Source organism: Zonotrichia leucophrys, chromosome 4 (genome assembly GCF_028769735.1).
Source record: "Zonotrichia leucophrys gambelii isolate GWCS_2022_RI chromosome 4, RI_Zleu_2.0, whole genome shotgun sequence".
In the NCBI taxonomy this organism is placed as follows: Eukaryota; Metazoa; Chordata; class Aves; order Passeriformes; family Passerellidae; genus Zonotrichia; species Zonotrichia leucophrys.
The window spans coordinates 3,928,965-3,950,290 of record NC_088173.1 but is presented as its reverse complement, the minus strand read 5'-3'; the positions used below and the strand labels follow the sequence as shown (position 1 = coordinate 3,950,290).

General features: G+C 41.2%; 1 protein-coding gene and 1 long non-coding RNA gene across 13 annotated transcripts in view; one reads left to right on the top strand and one right to left on the bottom strand.

The window, feature by feature from the left end:
* The window catches only part of TBC1D1 (TBC1 domain family member 1), a 101,014-nt gene that overhangs the window by 56,061 nt on the left and 23,627 nt on the right, over positions 1 to 21,326 (bottom strand). The window contains exon 1 of one of the 12 annotated variants that reach the window (XM_064710272.1): positions 14,388 to 14,595. The exons of the other annotated variants lie outside the window; for them this stretch is intronic. Coding sequence (XP_064566342.1) covers positions 14,388 to 14,417 — 30 coding nt within the window. The 5' untranslated portion in view covers positions 14,418 to 14,595. Of the gene's footprint in view, positions 1 to 14,387; positions 14,596 to 21,326 lie in introns of those variants that run through there. 12 annotated transcript variants of the gene reach the window in all.
* Positions 13,186 to 14,402, top strand: LOC135446475 (uncharacterized). The gene is made up of 3 exons (XR_010439821.1): positions 13,186 to 13,325; positions 13,869 to 13,943; positions 14,147 to 14,402. It is a non-coding gene; the product is annotated as an uncharacterized LOC135446475 (long non-coding RNA).

Below are 21,326 nucleotides of genomic sequence, written 5' to 3'. Positions count from 1 at the left end.
CCCTCTGTCACCCTGGGGATTTAGATACCAACTGCTTTTATACATGCCTACTGGTAACTGTGCCTTCTAATCTGAACTTGCTAAGACAGTGGGAAAAGATTGTTGCACACAGTTAGGATTTCTTCCTGCCATGGAAATCCTCTTTTCTAGCATACTTCTATTCTTAAGTGTTTTCTGACTTGTTTATTAATACAAATATATAATTAGTGGATAAAGATTATTTCTGTAGTCAGAAAAACCACTGCTGCTGACCTAAAATTATTTCCCCAAACCCACAAAACTATGTACAGAACATCAGTGTAAGCAACGATGAACCTTTACCAAACACAGCATTACCTTCTTATCACCGCAGGCCAAATACGCCTGCTGAACAGAAGACACAAATGAAATGTACTAGGGAAAAGGTTTTGTTTACAGTGTCTGAATTAGATAGAGAAAAAGATCATGTATCTATAACCATTAAAAATAACACTGGACTTGTGGATTTTTTAAAGCAGACCACATTATTTCTGCTATAATGAAAATGTTTACTTTGCAGAGACAAAGCAGGGAACTGAAATGCTGAGTATTCTTGTGACTTGGCTTGTGGCTATTCAAGCAAAATACAAACCAACACCTAAGACTTCCTAGTGCATGTTACTCAGTTACAAGACAAATAGCTACAGCTTCTATGCCATGCACCAAATAAATACAAAAGGCAGTAAGTTTTAAGCATGCATGGGTTTGCTGCATCTGAAGAACAAAGAACAGCTCTTCCCCCTCACATAAATTGCAGTTGCATTTTTACCCCTTGAAACTAGCAGTCACCCTGAAAGTTTACATACAATCATGTAAGAGGTCAAGGTCTTTATCCTGTCAGTAGATGTAAGAAAGAGTTAGAAAATATTTTAATGAACAGAGCACAGTAACAACTAAATGCAACAGCTGACTTTTGGTAAATAAGACCAGACTAAAAAAAAAAAGATTAGTTTCTATTATACACAGTAGCTAAAAAGGCAAAACGTGCCACAGAAAAATAACTGCTAACACATCAGCTAGGAGGACTAGGAGAAAAAAGAAAAAAGTGGGATAATTTATTATTCTAGATGCTATGCAATGTTTATACCTGCAGTACAAATCCACCTATTTATACCAACCAGTCTCTGCATAAGGCTCAAGCACCAGCTTAACGATTTCAAGGACATAGGGGGTTTTGTTTAACCTAAGCCAGACCTGTGCTGACAGGAACTGGTCTTATGCCACAGACTCCAGAAACTGCTGGAGACTGAAAAACATTAGGGTCAGATTCTTAGGCTGAACCTCAGACAGAAGGTCTCATACCACCCCAGCTAGAACAAAGCCTTGAAAATCTTTCACAAAACTCTTGAAACAAGTAGATGTTTTGATTGAATTTTGCTAGCTTACTCAAGCAAGAGAGGACATCAGAATTATTTTTAAGTGCTTTTATTTGCTTTCCTTTCCTGATCAATAGCAGGCTCAATAAAACATGTCAAGAAATCTAATGCTGTTTGCTGTTAGTATCTTTCCTTCTTGATTTTAGTAGAGAGTATTACTACAGAAAAGATAGGGTACACAGCTATTTATGGGAGAAGCTATGTCATGGGAGAAGCTCTCTATTTGTATCAGGACAGATAGCAATATTTTCGTCACCTCTAAGTTACTTACAATCATGGAATATTTGTAAAAGCAGTAGAATGAAGAAATTAAAATATTTTTTTAAACATATTGTTTTTAAACATGTTGTTTTGTAAGCAACACAGATAAAAGGTAACACAGCACATTATTTACTTGCATTTTTAAAAAGACTGGATAAAAGGTTTTATTTCCGTAGCTTGATGTGTAATAAAAAGCAGCTGGTCTGTTTTCAGCACACTGGTGGCAAAATAACTGTCCAGAAATCAATGCAGATCAGCATTTCCTGCCCTTACCACTCCTTAACCCACAGTAGTGGTCAACTGACTACTCAAACACTTTTCTCCACTCATAGGATTTGAAGTTTGGCATTTTTAAACCAAAAGCATTTTAACTAATATAGTTTACAGATATTCTTCTTCTTTTCAATTGAGATACTACAAAATTTCTCCTTCCAAAATTACAGAATTACTTAATTTGGAAGTGACCTCTGATGGAGCAGTCTCCCACATAAAGCAAGGCAAACGTCCAAATTAGATAGAACTTCAAACTTTGATGAGATGCCGGGGGTCACATACAGCTAAGCCCACATAGGAACCCCAAGACAAAATTTTCTTAGTCTCTGACATTAGCAGAAATTCAAGGTAGAAAAGAGTTATAAACTTTGCAGTTCATTTCTATTTCAGTGAAAGGCTTTTTATATTCAGGTCTTATCTCAAGTGTCTTCACATGCTTTTTCTTCTTCTGTTATCTTGCTTAGAGACTGGTCTACATTCTCCTACACCTCCCTGACTTTTTCCAGTCATTAACTTCAATTCTCATTTTAAAATATTTTAAGCCATTGACCCTTAATAAACAGATTTTATTTGATTTTTGTTCCTCCCACAAAACCACTTTCAAACCCAGATTTAATTCAGGGAACAAGAGAGTTCACAGCTCTTCCAGCCCTGGCTGATGACTGTCCTTGCAAGCTTCTATCAATTCTGTGCATACCAAGTGCACCAGGGGTAGAACTAAAGTGACATTCTTACCAACAGCTCCCTAAGTACTTCAGACTGGCAGGTGCACAGAGAGACAAGTCACCCTTACTCCATGACTTCACTTCTCAACACGTATGAACCAAAATTTTGCTGCTGTATCCTCACTGCTCTTAAACCAGCTATAAACTGGGCCACTCTTAGCAGCTTCACCAGCCACACACATTGGTCTAGCACATTTCTCTCTATAGTGCATAAGATGCACTGGGTGTCTCACTTAACCAGGGAACTCATCAATGTCCTCTGAAAAGGAGAACAAGTTGGAGCACAGCCACAGGGCTGAGAGGGGTAGCCAGGGTAACAGCCAGCAGGAATAACCACAGTGCAGGTGTGTTACTTAGGAAGGGCTGTGAAACCCACAAAAAGCAAGACAAAGGTGTTGTTTCAGCCTTAATAAGGGAGAGTTCATCAGCTGAGTATCACCATGGGCCCATGAAAGGAAGAAGAGTCATACACATATTTATTTGTAGGCATGGTTTCCTTAGTAAAGTTTCAATGGGCATTATACAGAGAAAGGGATAAGTGAGGGTGATAAGACTAAGACTCAAATTTTACAGGGATGCTTTAAAAAGCTGATGAATCTGCACTAAAATTCAGAGAATATTCTGTGTGGGGCAGAAGAGAGTTCTCTATTTAAATCTAGTTCTTTTTGACCTGGATGAGAGGATAAATGCCACTAGCATTGTTTGAGATGACTGACACAGTAAGCACAGTAGGCTGAAGAATGGAGTCCCATGTAGCCAACACATACTCTTTACAGTTTACATATTATCATGAAGAACTGTAAAGAGGATAGACTTCCCACACACATCAAGTGCTAGCTCCAGAATATTGCTAAAGTACTGCAGATTGATGTCATGAGTACTGCATGCCACTTTCACAGTATCACATTCCTTTTAATATTACAGGCAAATCTCAGCTTGAGAACATTCCTCATGATTCCTCAGCCAGACAGAAAAGAGCATACTTTTTGCAAAATCATGTGAGTTTGAGAGCACTCCATGTAATTTAAAGAGGCACAAAAAGGTTTTCTTTCCTTTTAGAAAAAAAACAAACCAGTATTTGCAGAATCTGTTGATGGAGTATTGTAAACAAGGTCAGAAGTAGAACTTAAGTGTACTCAGTACTCTATTGAAGTTGGACTGCTCTGTTTTGTGATGGTGCTTTCTACTCAGGAGAGATGCATCATGTTGCTGATACACTTAAAGGGTTTCTTACACATGCTTTTAAGGCGTACCTTATTTGAAGCCTGTAATACAAAAAAAGCTGGCTACTCTCCATGAATAAACTTCCATGTTGTAGATTGCTTCTTACTTTCAGACCCTTCCCCATGAAAATGCATGACCCAAAAGCAAACTGCAGTTGGCAAAATGTGTGTTTAGAATACCTCCAAATGCAACACCACCTGACTGGTTCAGAAGGGGTTGTTCCCAGAAGGTGTGCTTTTGGAAAGAATACAGGTATACTCTGCCATACACTTGGTGTGCTTATTACATGGTGTTCACTAATTCATATTTGCCCAGTCCTTTCTGTCCTTACAAGAAAAACCATTTATTTTCATCCTGCACAGTTTTATCAGCTCCTCCATTTAGTACCACAAACTTATATGGAACAACTGTGAAATAAATGAAAAGATATTTCAAATAAGGCATTAACATCTTCAGAGGTATTTTCTCCATATTTTGTTTCAAAGGTTTCTTTTCACACAATTTCACAAATGAAAACAGCATTTCTAGTCTGGTCTAGTTGCTGTTCATACCTACAGAATTCCTGGCTCACATTTTATAAGGTGAGTACTGAACAACGAGGCAATACCTGTTGTAAAGCAATGCCTAGAAATATCTGTGCTCATTCATTATCAACAGAGATGAAATCCTTTTTTCTGGGAGAGGTGCAAGATGGAACTGCAAGCAGCTCCCTTCACAGGGTTGAGACAGGTTTGGGACTTTGCTGGAGGCCGTGGGGTGGGAAACAGAAGGAAGCCTATTCTTAAATAGCTATAAATGGAAAAAGACAGCAATGGCATTTCAAAGCTTTCAGTACAAGAGTTCTTTTCTGTTTTGATTTTTTTTTGAGGCAGGGTGGAGAATTTGTGTTTTATAACTGAAAGGCAATATCAGGACTTAAAAAGGAAATTAGGTAGTAACTTTTTTTATGAATGATTAATCAGATTAAATTTCATTTTTACAGTAGCATACAGGCTCTCTCCTGGTCTCCTTTGTTCCTGGGCTTCTGGCAGTTATCAAAATTGGTACAACTGGCAAAACAGGGGTGAGCAAAACAAACAAAAGCGAATATAATTTCTTTACAAATTAAAAAAAGCCTGAAATTCTTCTGTCCTTCTAATCAATATCCAACTCAAATCAAGAAATGAAAAAAACTCCATGTGTATCCTCACTACAACTAAGGTTATTTCTGACATAATGTTTTTGACAGCTGACCCAAATGTGTGTCAAAATCTCCCTCCCCTCAAAATGTATTTTGATGTTTTCACAAAGGAAGGTAGTGGGGGGAAGTCAACCTATGAATGCTTTTGGTTGACATGATGTGTAAGCTTTATCTGCAGCAGAGTAAAACACCATCTCTTACTCTGACAACAGAGTTGACAGACTTCCAAAGCAAACAGCCAGCCACACAGCCCTTCCTCCCAGGGCTGCTGGTGGGCGGCACAGGGACAGATGATGTTTTTAATTGGAAGAATCTTACTTGAAAATTAAACTTACAAAGGCCCCAGGGGAACTGGAGCGAAGAAGCTGATCAGCTTTTTCCAGCATTCTGCCTGATTGGTACAAAATTCTGATTTGCTTGTGGATGAGCACATTTGCTGCTTTGTCATATAGTAACAGATTTCAGCTGCCTCAGGTCAACTCTCAGGAGAGCAGGATGGGAAAGTAATGACTAAACATCTCATGAAAACTACTCTGACTTTCACTTAAAAGAGCAGTTGGTTCACCAGTTTTCATCCTTCTCTGCTGCCACAGGAAAAAAAACAGAAGAAAAAAATGCTGATGGAATTATAACAAACTACAATAAATAATTTTATATTATTCCATATTTCATAAACAAAACCACATCAGCTGCATTAACTGTTTGCATACGAAAAAATATGCTTTAGTCTAAAATGGACAGCCCTCAATGACTGTATGTCAAGCAGAAATTGCTTTCACAGAATGATAAACTGTAGGTTGTATTCCAGTGGGACATACCCTAATCTGAAATTCCAAAACATATTACTGGTTCAGGTTCTGGGTAAGTAACAACAGTTTTAAAGACAGGCCCCTTGTACATAATTGTCTAAAACTCCAAAGCACTTCTACAAATTCTCTTTTCCATGACTTGCATTTGAGGAGATTAGAAGCTATAAAAAGCTCCACAGAAACAAAACCAGCATGAAACATTTAGTGCCAACCATCCAAATTTCCATGACAACGGCTTCAGTGAGCTCACCTCATTGGTACTACAGCGGCAGACCAATAGTTCAGTAAATATAGTGAGCAACTGTTAAGATCTGGTAAAAGTAAGACATTTGGCTATATAGCTCCTTGAAATAAACACATAAATTCCCCAAAATGGTTCATTGAAAAAGAAAAAAGTTGTTCAGTTTAGCTCAGCTTTGCCATTTTCAGTAGCAGGGGATGTGCCTGCGCAACTATGCATAAGCAGCCTGTTTTCCCCAAACCTGCAATTTCACAGAATATCTGTACCTGAAAATCCTGTTTGGTAGCTGCATATCAAAGGTTTTCCCTGGAATAAAACCCATTTTTTGATTACAGTGATGGTGCTGCAAAGGTATAAAGAGAAACATTACATGTCCAAAGCTAGCAACTTTTTGAGTTGGAAAGAAGCTTCTAGATACTACAGAATAATTTAGTTGGTTTTAAAATGTGACCATCAACATGTGTGCTTACATACACAGTGCCCTGAAAATGGAAGGCAACAAATGTTTTTATATCTCTTCACAGTTCTTCAGTTAGTTACAGACAGAAGTCTAAGGCACAGAAATTCCAGATAACCTCTTCAGGCCTGATATTTTCACTAAGCACTAGCCAAAAGGTCTATATCTCAATAAAGCAAAAATTCCCTGATGGGCCCCTAATTCCTACATCAGAGCCATCCATTGTGCCACCGTGTGTCCACACAGCCACACAGCCACGTGTATGCTGTTTGTCCAGCTTCTCTAATTGGACTCTCAAGTATAAACTGGTGTGATTATTTAACTATTTTATTTTGAACCAGGAATGTGTTTGAGAGTGGATTCTTCCATTCCACTTCTTGTGTGACAGACGACATTATGGGGATGTCTCAAAACACCAGAACTGTCACCCATTTACACAGAACTAAACCTTCATTTTGTGATACATTTCACTGCGAACAGGCATTTGGTTCAGAGCACCAAATTAGGGCCAATTTGAAGTGAAAGTCACTTCCCAGAGTGAGGCACAGAACCCATCCTCAGCACCAGCAGCCCCCCCTTGAACAACATGTTGCTGTATGGCACTTACTGACATAGATGCAACCTACAGGGGATTTCATCCAGGCTAAGAACTGCAGCTTTTGTGCCCCTGGCCAGCTGATCTAGGAATACTGGCCTGGCCTTTTGGGAACTTGAAAGCACAAGGGAAAAGAGGCAGCAGAAACCTGTTGTTACACACTAGCCCACTGAAACAGGTCCACTGAAAAGGTGCCTGAACCTCCCTGTTGCTTCTCAGCAAGAAAACCATGCTTTTCAGAAAGATTTTACTTTAAAAAATGGATACTAAGCAAGTTTGCAGATGATAGAAAACTGGGAGGAGCTGTGACCCTCTCAAAGGCGAGGAGGCCCTGCAGAGCAAGCTCAATAAACTAGCAGACTGGGCAATCACCAAATCTAGAAGTTTAACAAGGGAAAGTGCCAGATGCTGCACCTGGAATGGGGCAAACCCGGATGTACAGACAGACATGGGAATGAGATGCCGGACAGCAGTGCCATGGAAAGGGATCCGGGGGTCCTGGTCCGTAACAAGTTGAACATGAGCCAGCAGTGCCCTGGGAGCCAGGAGGGACAACCCTGTCCTGGGGGGCATCAGGCACAGCATGGCCAGCCAGGCAAGGGAGGGGATTGTCCTGCTCTGCTCTGGGCTGGGGCAGCCTCACCTCGAGTGCTGGGGGCAGTTTGGGGTGCCACAGTATAATAAGGGTACAAAGCTGCTAGAATGTGCACAAAGGAGAGCAATGAGGATGGTGAAGGGCCTTGAGGGGAAGCCGTATGAGGAGTGGCTGAGGGCACTCGGCTGATTCAGCCTCAAGAAAAGAAGACTGAGGAGAGACCTCATTGCAGTCTACAACTTCCTCCTGAGGGGAAGAGGAGGGGCAGACACTGATCTCTTCTTTATGATGACCAGTTGACAGGATGTGAAGGAATGGCCTGCAGTTGTGTCAGGGAAGTTTAGGTTGGATATTCAACAAAGCCCAGACGGTGGCTGGGCACTGAACAGGCTCTTCAGGTAAGTGGTCACAGCACCAAGCCTGACAGAGTTCCAGAAGCATTTGGATGATGCACGTGGTGTGATTCTTGGGGCTGCCTTGTGCAGGGCCAGGAAGCTGGGCTTCATCCTAGTGGCTCCCTTCCAACTCAGCTTATCCTGTGAAAACACTCCTATTAAAATTCTATATTTATGCATTATTGCATCTCATGATTTGTTATTGTAACTTGATTTAAAAGCAAGAATAACTGAAAGCAATTCAAATACAATTCAGTAGAGTTAACTCAGTGACAAAACCAATACACAGTAGTTAAAGTCATTCCTCTGCCTAAGCTTCTGCTCTTTAAGTTCTGGCTGCTTTTCCCAGCTCTGCTGCCTCACCTCCCCATACAAATTAGTAAGCATCTCTTGACATATTTTGTGTATCTTAACTGATATGTAAAATACTACCAAAACAGAGTCTGAGAATGTTTTTCCTCTGAGTCATTACCATCCATAAGTATTTCAGCTTGAACAGTAGAGCTGTAAAAGGCTTCTAATTAAAAAAAAAAGCCAAGCTGTAATTCTATTAATTAAATAATAATTTAATAAGTCCATTGAGGATTTACTTGTTAAGTCATTAGTCAACCTCTGTACACCATACACAACCTGAGCTCCTTCAAATTTAAAATAAAATGGTTCAGAAGACTTTTTAAAAGTATTTAAAGCTTTTATTAGATAGCCCAGTAAAAAATTCCAACAACTCCTTAAAGCAGAAGTTTCTCAGAAATGCTGCAGCTTCTACATGCAGGACGATGGGAAGTTAGGAACCACAAAGGTTCCTTTACCTGACTTTTCCCTAAGGATATTTCTATTTAAGGGACCCAGAGTGGAACTGGTGCTTTGGTGTTCTCATGAATACCTCTAGTACACGACTGCTTCGTTACAGTAGCCTTTCAAAAAAAGGCTATGATGTGAAACAGTCTTTTAAATCATCAATTATAAGGCAAATAAAGTTAAAATGCAGTGCTGCAGACAAATGTATATATGGAAAAAAAATCCAAATAAACTCTTAGTTGTATTATCTATCTTTGATACAACCTGGGGTTTTCCCTAATCCTGCAGGATTTACTAGTAGTTTTACTACTGGTTGGCTCAGAACATGTTAACCACATGAAGACAGCTAGCACCAACTTCCAGAGTGCCTGTCAGCAAAGAAAAACAAATGGTGTTTGACTAGAGGCTAAAAGTTCTGTTTTGAATTGCAGAGGACAGAACCTGTACAAAAGAGCAAGCTCAGCTACCTTGTCAGGCTTGGCTTGTTAAATCTGAAGGTCAACATGAACCTGAAAGAAGATACTCATGAGAAATTAATTCAGAAAGGCATAAATGATTCAAGAGAAAAACCTTGTTAAACTGCAATCTACATGGCCAGGAATTTCTCTGTGGAAAGCTCTGCTCCTTACTAAGCACCCCTAACATAGCTGACAAATGCAGAGGACACTGCCCTGCTACACCTGTGCAGCCACACAAACGCCATGTTAGCGACCATATTCCAGCCCTCTCCCATCAAATGGGGAACACCTAAGCACAGCAGGTGCAATTCGAGCCTGGCACGCAGAAAAAGAACTGGAAGGATGAAGAATAAAAGCAAATAGTTCCAAAGAGAACTTAAGTGCTGAGTAAGTGAGGGGTTTCACCACAGGGCTGACTTCATTTCCAATGCTGAGCGCATATTCCTCAGTCATCAGCCGGGCCCCCGCAGGGGCGGGCGGGAGTGACTGGCATACAGAGAGCAGAGCATTTCAACTGCTCCGTGTTTGGTGATAATCAGCATTTATCTGAAAGCTGTCAATGGGCAACAACATTTTACCCCAACAGAAACTGACCTGGAGAATCACACCGAGCCGAAATGTAGTGTTCTCTGACAAGGGCATTGTGCAAGCTTGGGCACCAAAACACAGTTCTGGCAGAAATCTGCACTTTCTCTTTGCTCCACTGCTGGCACCCAGCCTGGGAGACAAGCGAGGGTCTGTCCTTTCAGCCCTACCCACAGCGTCAATGGCTTCAAGGAGATTCTTCCACAAGCAAAACTGTGGCTTTTGAGCCTTCCCTCCTCAGCAATTCCCAATTCTTCCCTGGCACTAGCTCTCATTAACTACTTGATTCTTGATACAGTATGCAAGTATTCAAATTCCTTTACAATTAGGGTTATCAGGCATAAGTGCACTAGCACAAACAAGAGTTGCACCCCACAGAATACCACTGCCACTTATTCACCTACTCAAATAATTTATCATAAGTAAGATGAGCTTAAAAGTAAGACAGGTTTAACAAATGTTTAAGTTTTTTTGGCTCTAGACTGTTTTAAAATGGCTGGTTATGAGGGCTCCTTAAGAGACCAAAACTTTATTTGTTTGGCTAAAATGTAAATCATTCACTGAGGGATTAAAGATGACCAAAGGTGCTCAACTTTGCTGGAAGCTATGGGGAATAAAAGAAAGAGGCATGTCAGTTAAAATGGAGCAAAACATCCTCATAAATGAGTGGGATACACCCTAGAACAGACCAGCAAAAAAAGCCAAAATCATCCTTTCAGAACACTCTTAAAAAGGACAAAAAAAAAAAAAAAAAAAAAGCAGGAGGGGGTTACTTGGCCATCATGATTTTTAGTCTCTCATTCCTATTCATTCCTTTGCAGAAGGCAAATTAATTTCTTTTGTAGCTTCTGACCTAAACTAGGAAGTATATAATTACTCCCATGCATGCTCCTCCAGAGGTCTACTAGGCACTCTGTTACACAAAGAAAAGGAATAGTAGGAATGATGGCAAAACAGCAGCAATATCAATTCTAACACAGAATAAAAAGCTGTATTAGGATTACAGGAAACATAACTGGCATGGTCCAATATTATGATTACTTTTTCAGTAATGTTTCATGGCACAAGCCAAGTAACCACATCTTGCTGCACTGAATAGGACAGAAACTTTCTTTGTTGATGGCTTGAGAGCTTCCCAAACTGTGGAAGGCTCACAGGCCCTTCTGAGTCAGAAATCCTTGAAAAAAACCCAAACCAAACTAAAACTTACTTCTTGTTTTGCTGTTGGAATTCCAGAGCGTCTACTGTGAATACACCCTAAAATCTGATTTTCATAGGAGAAGGAATCCAAACAATTGGCTTTCTCAACTCAAGGTCCAAGAGTAGCCAACCCAGCTGGGGACAGCTACACTGTAAACCCATCCTTTTCTTCCAGCGCTGGTGGCAATAAGTGAGGTTCCTCAAGCTTCAGCACCAAACTCTATCACTTGCAGCTCCCCTCAGGAAGGAGCATCGCTTAATAATTATAGAAGAAACTTTGAATTAAATTGTGTAACTTTGCTTTGCATTCTATCTTAGTTATTTTCTTTACTGGTTCCTTGTTGGTTTATAATCCTTCAGACAAAATAAATTGAACACAGTTATTAAATTATATACAGGGGGGTTTTTTGTAGCTTGACAAACTATATATATTTCATAGCTAGCTGAGAATCTGAGGACACATTTACTCAAAATTCTCTATACAGTTTCTTGCACTAAGAACTGTGCTGAAGAACAATTTCTTCAGCAATCAGTTCTCTAATTCTGTAAAGCTGCTTCTGAATAGAAACTTGCATTATAAAATTAAGCAATTTGTAAAGAACTAAGACAAATCTCTTTTTATACTAAAGCTGTATTAAATATTATAGGAACAGAAATAAAATTATTTATAACACTTGTCACGGTATTATTACCTCCTACTAATGAATTAATAATGTGTCAGCTTGCCACTAAAACTCTGCATGTGTTTTTTGTGATATTTTTCAAGCCCACAAAGATTACTTTTAGTAACAGTTACTTCAGTAATCTAAATTGAATATGAATAGTCTTGGTGTATCTACCAAAGCACAAAACTGTATTTTCTACTCAGAGCAGTGCAAACATAGTTTACACTTCCAAGACTCTGCTTTCAGGTGCTTAGTCAGAGGTTTCCTTTAAGTCAGTTGTCTGACTTTGTATCAAACCATGCAGGAAAAACAGGTATAACTATTCTTTTTTATTTAAATAATTGTATGATAGTAAAACAAGTAAGTTCTTTAGAATTCATTACCCACAGAGCCATCATACAGGGGTTCAGCCAGCATCCACATGGCCAAAGGGGGCAATGTTAATCCACATGTGACTCAAGTGGGGCTTTATCCTCCAGCCCAGAATGGACCCATGGCTGAGCCTGGCAGCACTGCAAAACTCAGCCCTGAAGGAGCCTGTGTGTCGGTAAGAGACAAGCTGGGTGCAACTGCAGGTAAAAATGTGTAAACAAGATATATTAAAAGGTAATGTTTATACAAACACCAGGGAAGACAATTTCATAACACATGGGAGTAAACTGCTTCACATGTAAATATCTGCAGGCCTGGTGACTTAAGTAAGTGGGAGGTCACTCATTTTTAAGTAAGAGATGCAAGGGGACAGCTTTCCTTTGAGGGGGGGCAGTTTCCTCCTCCTACAGTCCTTCCCTGTTCTCGAATGGGCCATCATCTTATAAATACTGGAAAGGCTTGCATTTGTGTTGAAAGCCCACAATAGCTTATAGTAGCAATAGCTCCTACAACTGATCAGATTTTGGCAGGCAGGAAAGTTTTGTCTATTAAAGAGCCTGATTTTATGTTTCTATCAAGGTAGTACACTGCCTTGCTTTCCCTCCCAAATTAGTGCTGACAATTAATGGCCATCAAAAGAATAAAACTAAGTAGTTGTGAAGAACCAGCACTGAAATAATTGGTTTTGAAAGCACAGAAAGTACTCCTAAAAGCACTCTGAAGTGCGTTTGTGCAAGAGATTGTTTCTCTAAAAGCACAGTGAGCTCCGTGTGCTGCAAGTTCTGACCTCCTCCGACACCACCTGCTCTCTGACTAGCTGCCTTGCCCAGCTGGCAAGTGAGCAAGGAGGGAAGGAAATGAGCCATGCCTTGGGGGCATCCTTGAAGTACGTACTCAATGGCATCACCCGTCCTTGCCAGCAGCCACCTGTACAGGAGACCAGCACATTAAAAGAGCTGGGAAGGGGATCAGCCGGTGTCACTCCTGCAGGCTGCACGGGATCCGGGTGTGAGGTTCTGCACGGGACAGAGCCTGAGGAGCGACAGGAGAGGTCACTACAGGTGCTTCACCCAACAGGTCTTCACCCCGAGGAAAAAGGCAAGTGGAAAGACAGAAGGATACATTTCAATTTTTCAGGGTGTGTCTAAAAGTCAGCAGAATCTTTTCAAAACAGAATAGAGCAAATCCTTCTATCTGAGAATCTGAACAAAGGCAACAGTCACAGATCAAGCACTTTCCTCTTAGTATCTTCTGAGGGTAGGTATTTCACCTGTTAAATATTCAGGAAGAGTGATGCAGAAGTAATTAAGCAACTGACCACTTACACCTGACAACAGAGTAGGGAGAATCAGGTTTTGTGTTGTCTGCCTAGCAGCCTACACTGTCTGCTGAATTTCAAGATATACGTTTTTTCCCCCAGCTAATTTATTCAAGGGACCTACAATTCTTGACTGCCGTACAGCTGTTTCACACACTTGTCCTTTTCTACATGTTGAACTGTGCCTTGAGACAGAATATCATTTGCAGCTCCTTCATAATGACGGTTACTTTAGAATTTTTTTAAACACCAGCTCAAAACTATATTCTAGAGATCTTTAACCATCTTTACTGCTTTGCATCCATATGTAATTTCTGTTACAGTGGAAAACCCTACTGAAGCCCTAGACACACAGATGAAGAAGGCAGCACGACACATGCATTGTCATAGTAAAACATGTAAGTGTCCCACTAAAATCCAACTTATTGTTCTTCATAAATTCAGAGCATGACAAAAACCATGGGAAAAAAAAAAAGACTCCAAAACAAACAGTGGGAGCGCTGTTACACATTCCCCAGAGTGCAAAAGTAGCGTTAGACTTCAAAAGGCACTAAGATCGGGCCTGCCGAGCAGTTTTAATTTAAGCTCTCCCCTTCTGCAGATCCGCAGCAACGTAGAACAAGTCTGCAGCTTCGCTTTTAACCCCTAAACCCAAGCCATGTCAGACAGCAGGTTGACTTTACTTTGAATGCTCCTCCTTTTCCCTGGCTGAACAATACAGCAGGGCTCCGCTCCCTTCCCGGGGTGGGTGACTTGCCTGGAATTACACGCGAACATCTGCAAGCCCTAAGGCTGGACTTTACTTCCCGAGCGCGGAGGGCGGCGGGCGCCGCGCCGCCTACCTTGGCCACCCAGCTGAACAATGGTGACATCCTAGGGGCTCCGGCGCGGCGATCCCCGGCTCCGGCCGCTCCTCTGCGCCTCTCCCGCCCGCCGCTCCCGCCGCCTCATGCACCGGGAGGGCCGGGCCCGCGCGGATCCCGAGCTGTCCCCGCCGGAGCCCTGCGCGCCGGGACACTGCCCGTGGCGGCGCCGGCTGAGCCGCGGGGCTGCGGGGCGGGAAGGGAAGGGAAAGGAAGGGCCGCGGCCGCGTCCCGCCCCCGCCGCGCTCCGCCTCCGGAGGGGCTCCCCGCGCCCGGGCCGCGGCCGCCCGATCCCGGCGGCGGGAAGGGAGCGGGCTCGGCGAGGGAGCGGGCTCGCCCTGCGGCAGCGCGCCCGGCAACGCAGGCAACCGCCGGCCGCCACCGCGCGCTGCCCGGCCGCGTAGTGCAGCGCTGACCGCGGGATTCCTAACTAAAACTTTCCGGGAACATCCCGACATCGAAGCCATTCCTGAAATTAAAGGATCGAGCGAAAATCATCTGTTTGAAACCACTGTGAAATGCTACACTTCCAGTCTGTCTTGCCATTCGTGTTAGCTAATGGCATTTGACATCACACGCTAGCAGCTCAACTTCCAGAAATCAGACTGTCGTGGAAGGCCAGGCAGTAGTGTACATGTTCCCGGCAGGTCCAGGGATGTTACTTGCCACTCAGCCAGGAATGCTCATTCCCGTCGTTGCTCTGGCTGAGCTGGCTGTGAATATCCTCCTACTCCTACTCCTACTGTAGGGCTGCCCAAGACAACTATTTTTCCTGAGTTTGGAGGAAGGGCACAGAACCAGAAAAGGAAAAAAAGGCTTGGAATTCACAGGAAATAATCCACTAGGCTCAAAACAAAAAGCCCTTTATTTTCCACCACCTCAGAAACAACATGAAGAACTAGATTTGCACAATCATAACAGAAAAGCATAGGGGTCTGCTATGCACTTCTCAATAAAATTCAACTGGTCCACATTAGATGATGAACTGCCAAATTCAACTCTTCTTTTTGCCCAAAGACACTCTCACTGAGACAGCTACCCCACTGTGAGAGTGCCCTGCACATGCTTGCACTTGCACACTTATGGCCATGGAATGATCTCCAGGTCAGAGCTGACACTGCTCCAGTTGTCTGAGTTATTAAATTAAAACAGGAGGGGAAGGTTGACATCCACACACATGGGTTGGGGTGAAGCAGAGCCAATCTCACAGCTCTCTGAGGCAGAAAATGGGTAGTTTTGTCCCCTGCCCCAGACTGCATGACCCTGCAGCCCTGGGTTTGGTTCACGCAAGGCAAACAAGGGAGCAGCAGCCAGAGAGCTCTGTCACCTCCTAACTGGCGCTGGTGAGTGCCCGAGCACTGCTGCATCTCTGCAATGGGCCACAGACAGATGAGGGGGCAACACAAAGGCAATTCAGTTTCTGAAATGAAAACCTTAGCAAATGCATTTCAGATCTTCATAAAAGGAGAATGGAGTTCCATTTTCTAATACTACTACACATTAGAGATAATTCACAAGGATGGCCAATGGATCTCTCTGTGATTATGATAGTGGCCATGGACATTTTGATTGTACAGATGCTCTTAGCCATAAGTCAAATAAGTCACTAAATATGACTGATCCCCCTTCTGGTAGCAGTCTCTAAAGGCTTGCTGGCATGATAGAGGGAGAAATTTTCACTGCTGCTACTACTGTTCATGATGTACAGAGCACAAACATGAAAAAATAACATCTGTTCTCAGAGCCTTAAACTCAGAACCTGACAAGAACTCTACTTTTATTTCATAAAGTAACTGAGGGCATGAGCAAGCAAGGCAGAATGCTCCTCCTCATTATGTGCTGCTCATAGTTGTACAGCATAACCGCTATATTTGATGGCAGCATGAGAGTCTCAAGAGTCTCATTTCTCTCACGCTGAGTGTGAACAATATTACTTCTAAATAATTATTTCTTCCCCTTTCTCTGAGGAGATCCTGCCAGCTTGGGAGTTTTTCCAGCTCCCCCTTCCTGACTGACATCTTTACACAATTTTAAACTAACAATACATACACCTGCCCAAGAGTCCACATTAAACTGATGTCAGTCAGGATATCTGGCTTCTCACCCTGTCTGCAACTGGCTCAAACAGCCATCTCCAGTGTGTCACTTCACACGACTTAACTTTGAAACCTGCTGCATGTAGTTGTTATAGTGACATTTGTATTTCAAATGCACCCTGAAAACTTCTACATGCTTCTATAGGATTGGGTAGAAGAGTGATCTTGTGGTGAAGATACTGAATTAGGAGATAACAATGAATGAATTCCAGTTTCTGCTGTTAACACGACTTTCAGGCATGCTACATAACTGCTCTCTCTGCTTTAATTAATCTGTTAAAAAAAAGATGATAGATGCTGGCCTTGAAGAAAGGAGAAGTGGGCACAGTTTGGCATTTGGGAAACAGCTGGAAGTGAGGCTTAAGTGTTCAGCTATAAAAACCTTTAGTAATGCATTAAATTCTTCTGTGTAAATGAAAAGGTCACTCTGTTGCTTACCTTCCAAAAAAGATGCATTTAGAAATGTAGTGGAAACAATACTGAGTTAATTTTTCAGAATGCTCAAATTTCTAAAAAGAGAACTTCTGTATTTTAGTATTTTAAGTTTGGCTTGTGTAGATAACTGTCTCTCCAAAAACACTACATACCCATTTTGGGGAAATGGAAAAATTCAGGGTCAGGGAATAACATCTGTATTGCATAAATAGTAAGTAGCACTTGACACCATCTTATCCAAGTCTATGATCTCTTAAAAATCAAAACAAACCCCTCAGTCCTATAAGCTGTTTCATGTTATTATGGAAAGTATTAGCAAGATATTTGTGGCTGTTTTTAAAATAGCAACAATTAAAATACTTCAAAGACACAACTTAGAGCTTCCATCGTCAGAAAGGTGATCTTTCTGTTCTACAGATGTCCTATATAAATTTACACAAATACCCCCATGATTTTTTCTCCAACAAAGTTTTCTCCATTGAAAGAAGCCGTCTGGAGAATGAAAGAGATAAAAAGAGAAGGGAGACATAAGGAAATATTAAGAAAGGAAGGTGCAGTTGACCTTTCAACTCAAAAGAGGAGTATTCCTGACTAATTTTCCTCTGATTTCAGTTTCTCTAGGTTTAATGACCATAAATATCTTTGTGAATCTTCACAGTGTGTCATCACTGAATGTTGTCTCACAAAAACTTGCATTAAGGGTATAGCCTCAACTGTGGTATCTGAGAACTGGCCTCTCCTGTTGCTCTAGTGTTACCACTAATGGAGATTTTAAAGCAGATCCCATTCCTATATAAAGTTTTTTCTTCTGAATGGTACTTAAACATACTTTGGCAGTTATTCTTCTCATTAATTATCCCTCTGTCCACATTCACTTGCAACTTTCACTTATCTCCTTCCTTCCTGTACGCAAGAAGGTCTTGATAAATTTAGGTGGAAAAAAATGCAAGAAAAAAGTACACCTGCCATTAATTATCACTTTCCAATATTTAGTCTTTGTTTAAAAACACCCACAATTTTTATCCTTTATCACTTATTTCTCACTGTTCTTTAGGATTTCCCTGAGTACTGTCTCATCCTTTCCCAAAAGTTCCAGGTGAGATGGTTTCTACTTTATAAGAGAAAAAAGAGAAAAAGAAAATAACTACTGTGAGAGTACTGTTTGTGATGTGAATTCAAAAATTTAATAATGTTTTGGTTCTTAGATGCAGCTGTAATAAATCATACCAAAACAAAGGTGTCTAAGGAAACACCAGACTTCTATGGCACCTTCCCACAATGCAAGATGCAAAAAATTATTTATCTGAATCCTTCAATGGAAAAGAGTAATGAATCCTCTGGATTTCATCCTATGCAAAGACTCAATCAAGCCTAACTCAGTGGCTTCTGAATAGATACTGTGGTAAAGAAAAGAGTAAGCTTTGTTACTTCTTTTGGCTAAATTATAAGCAAACATTTTTCTCAATACAAAATGAAATATTAATCATAAAACAAATTACTTCACCAAACCAGATCTCCACCAGCCCCCTGATGAAAGACAACAGCAAGATCCAACACCTAACCACAGGCTAGTAGTGGCTGTCCCTTTGAATTAAAGTGCACAGGAGCCCACTGCCCATGCTAAAGATGAAATCCAGCTTTCACCAAAGCACCTGGGATGACTTTCTTGATGGTTTCTAGATACTCAGTGGAAACAGAAATTACACAATTTGGATAATCTTCTTAGTACTGTTAGTGAAATTTTCTGGCTATTTGCTAACCAGTAACAAATATGAAAAATGCTGACATTGGGCTGGTGCCCAGAGATAACTTGCAATTCACTGCCCCTGTGGCAGACAGAAGAGAACAGTTCCTCACCAGACTGCTGGGCACTGATTCAGCACCAGAGTCCTTTAGCTTACATATCATTGTATTTTCCACCACAAGATTTGTAATTGCTAAAATGCTTTGATTCACGTGATATTAGGATTCTCACTCAGGAATGGAAAGTCATGTTGGTGATGTCCTCTTCTCTACCACCACTATCCCTTCTCTCTCCAACAGTGTCAGAGCATAAGAGGGTTACCATGTGCTGAGGCTCAACTGCACCTCAGCAGGAGGACTGAGGGAAAGCAAGATCTGCAAGGGAAAGGTGATCCTACACCTGTAGGAGAGAAGTGTTAGAGCACACGGGCCATGTTGCTCACTCAGCAGACAGTGGAATTGAAGACTTCCTTGGGCAAGTCATATCCTAGAGGCAGGGTTACATCAAGTGGAGTGAGGTCATGAGAATTAGAGGATAAAACACCTCATAAGGTTGAAGGAGCTTTCCTGATTGGCTACCATCATCTTCAGATTCTTTCCCATGGGTCTGTTTTGGACCAGAAAGTATTTAGGCATTCTTTTTTTCATTTGAAAAGTTGTATCTAGAGAAAACAGTTTGTGCTTTTCTTATGCCCTGTTAGAAGGCAGTTGTGGGTAACAGCAGATGCTTGGATGATCCGTCAGTTACCTTGAATGGAATGGATAATTTCTTAGTACTTGCTCCAGAAAGTTGAGAGTGGAAGGGTTTTCATGAAATCCTTAGTCAAACAAGGGACTGGAGAAAATACTACTCACAGCATGTGGAACCCATCATCCTGTAAAGGTAACCAAGGCCATACATAATCAGCTTAATGGTTACACAATCTAGCTTTGGGTCCATTGGTGCCCATTCATAAACATTAGGGTCATCTGATGCAAAGAGCACACCTGGACTGAAATCATTGTACCACTTCAAACACTTCTGAAAACATTGATGAGCAAACTTTGGATTGGCAAGCTTTATGCTGGATTGAGGATTTTTTGTCTTCCCACAGACAGCAAAAGAAAGCTTAAAGCTGTCAGGAACTTTGCCATGGGTTCTGACTAATTCCACTCAAGCATAATCATATGTCTGCATTTGACCAAGATGAAATGTACACTGCCGAATGATCTAATTGTAATCAAATTATCAGATATCTGTAAATGAGTGGAAAAACACTGCCTGAATCAACAGGTAAGTCCAAGCAAGATTTACAAAGATATCTTGTGAGGAGATAATTTTGATCTGAATAGCTGGATGCAGAAAACCCACAAGGACGATGTGGCAAATGCGCAACAGGGGAAACTCAGAGCACAGAGGGAATTGTCACAAAAAGACATCAGAAGTTCCATACATTTATTCTATTTAGTAATGAGGGTTTTCTGGAAGCTGTGAAATGAGCAGGAAGAGCAGAAAGCAGGTAGAGCAAGCTAGCAAACTGCAGAACCAAATCACAGAGCTCAAAATAAATGGGGTGCTCCCAGTGTGCAATGACAAACACACGTCAAGCCTTTGAGACAATCAGCTAAGTCTTGACTGCAGCTGAAACAGCTGGAAACCTCCTGTTTTTCCTCCTTGTAGGGCAGTAGCTTTTGGTCTTCCCAGCGTCACCAAGCTGAGGGATAACTTAGCTGAGCTGTCCATGCTGAGGGGGCTCTGGGGAGAGGGCAGCAGATGCCACAAGGATGACATACACCTGCACACACACCCTGATACAACTGGTTAAACTATAAAATATTACTTATGCAAGACTGCTTATTTTAAAACTCTCCCGGCACTGGGATGCAAAACATGTGAAAATCAAATTGCCATTAATGTCCCCTGGCACTAGACACTTGGCCCTGAAAGGACTTTGCACCCTTTTCTGTCAACTTCCTGCTGCTTCCTTGTGACAAGCACCACGGGTCTCAGGAGAATAATAAACCTCTTAAAGTTTAAAAAACATTTTCAAAATGCAATTAGTTAGAAGTTATACTTAAAGTGCTTGTTGATCTTGAAGCTTATATGATTAACTCAGATGGGAAAAAGACAATTCATTTGAAGATAGGTCACATTTCCCTTGTAAAGAAGCATTACCTCACAGTGGAAAAAATCCTCCAAATTACTAAGCACTTCTACTTCCAATAACAGATAAGTTATAGAGTAAAAAATGTCTAAAAATATTGAGGGAAACCTATGAACAGAACATGACACCTCTTATTTGACTGGTTAAAATCAAAACATAATTATAATTTTATCAATTCCTCATATGCTATGGGAGACATATATATTATGAAAGTCTATTTCCATTACATGGGACTTCATGTTAGTTAGTCCATATTTACTGTAGCCCACTAGAACATTCTAGTAATGAGTAATACAAAAAAAGGAATAATGTATGCATCATTTTACAGAGTTATAGCCTAGCTCTTTGTTCACATAATTAATTATATATACAAAAATAGTCCCACTGTCCTAGACATATTATTTTGCATACCTCAGCTGCAACAGTAGGAGACATGGGAAGTATATTGAGCTCCACAGAATGGAGAGCTGTGGAAAGTAGCCAGTCTTTTCAGTTCTCCA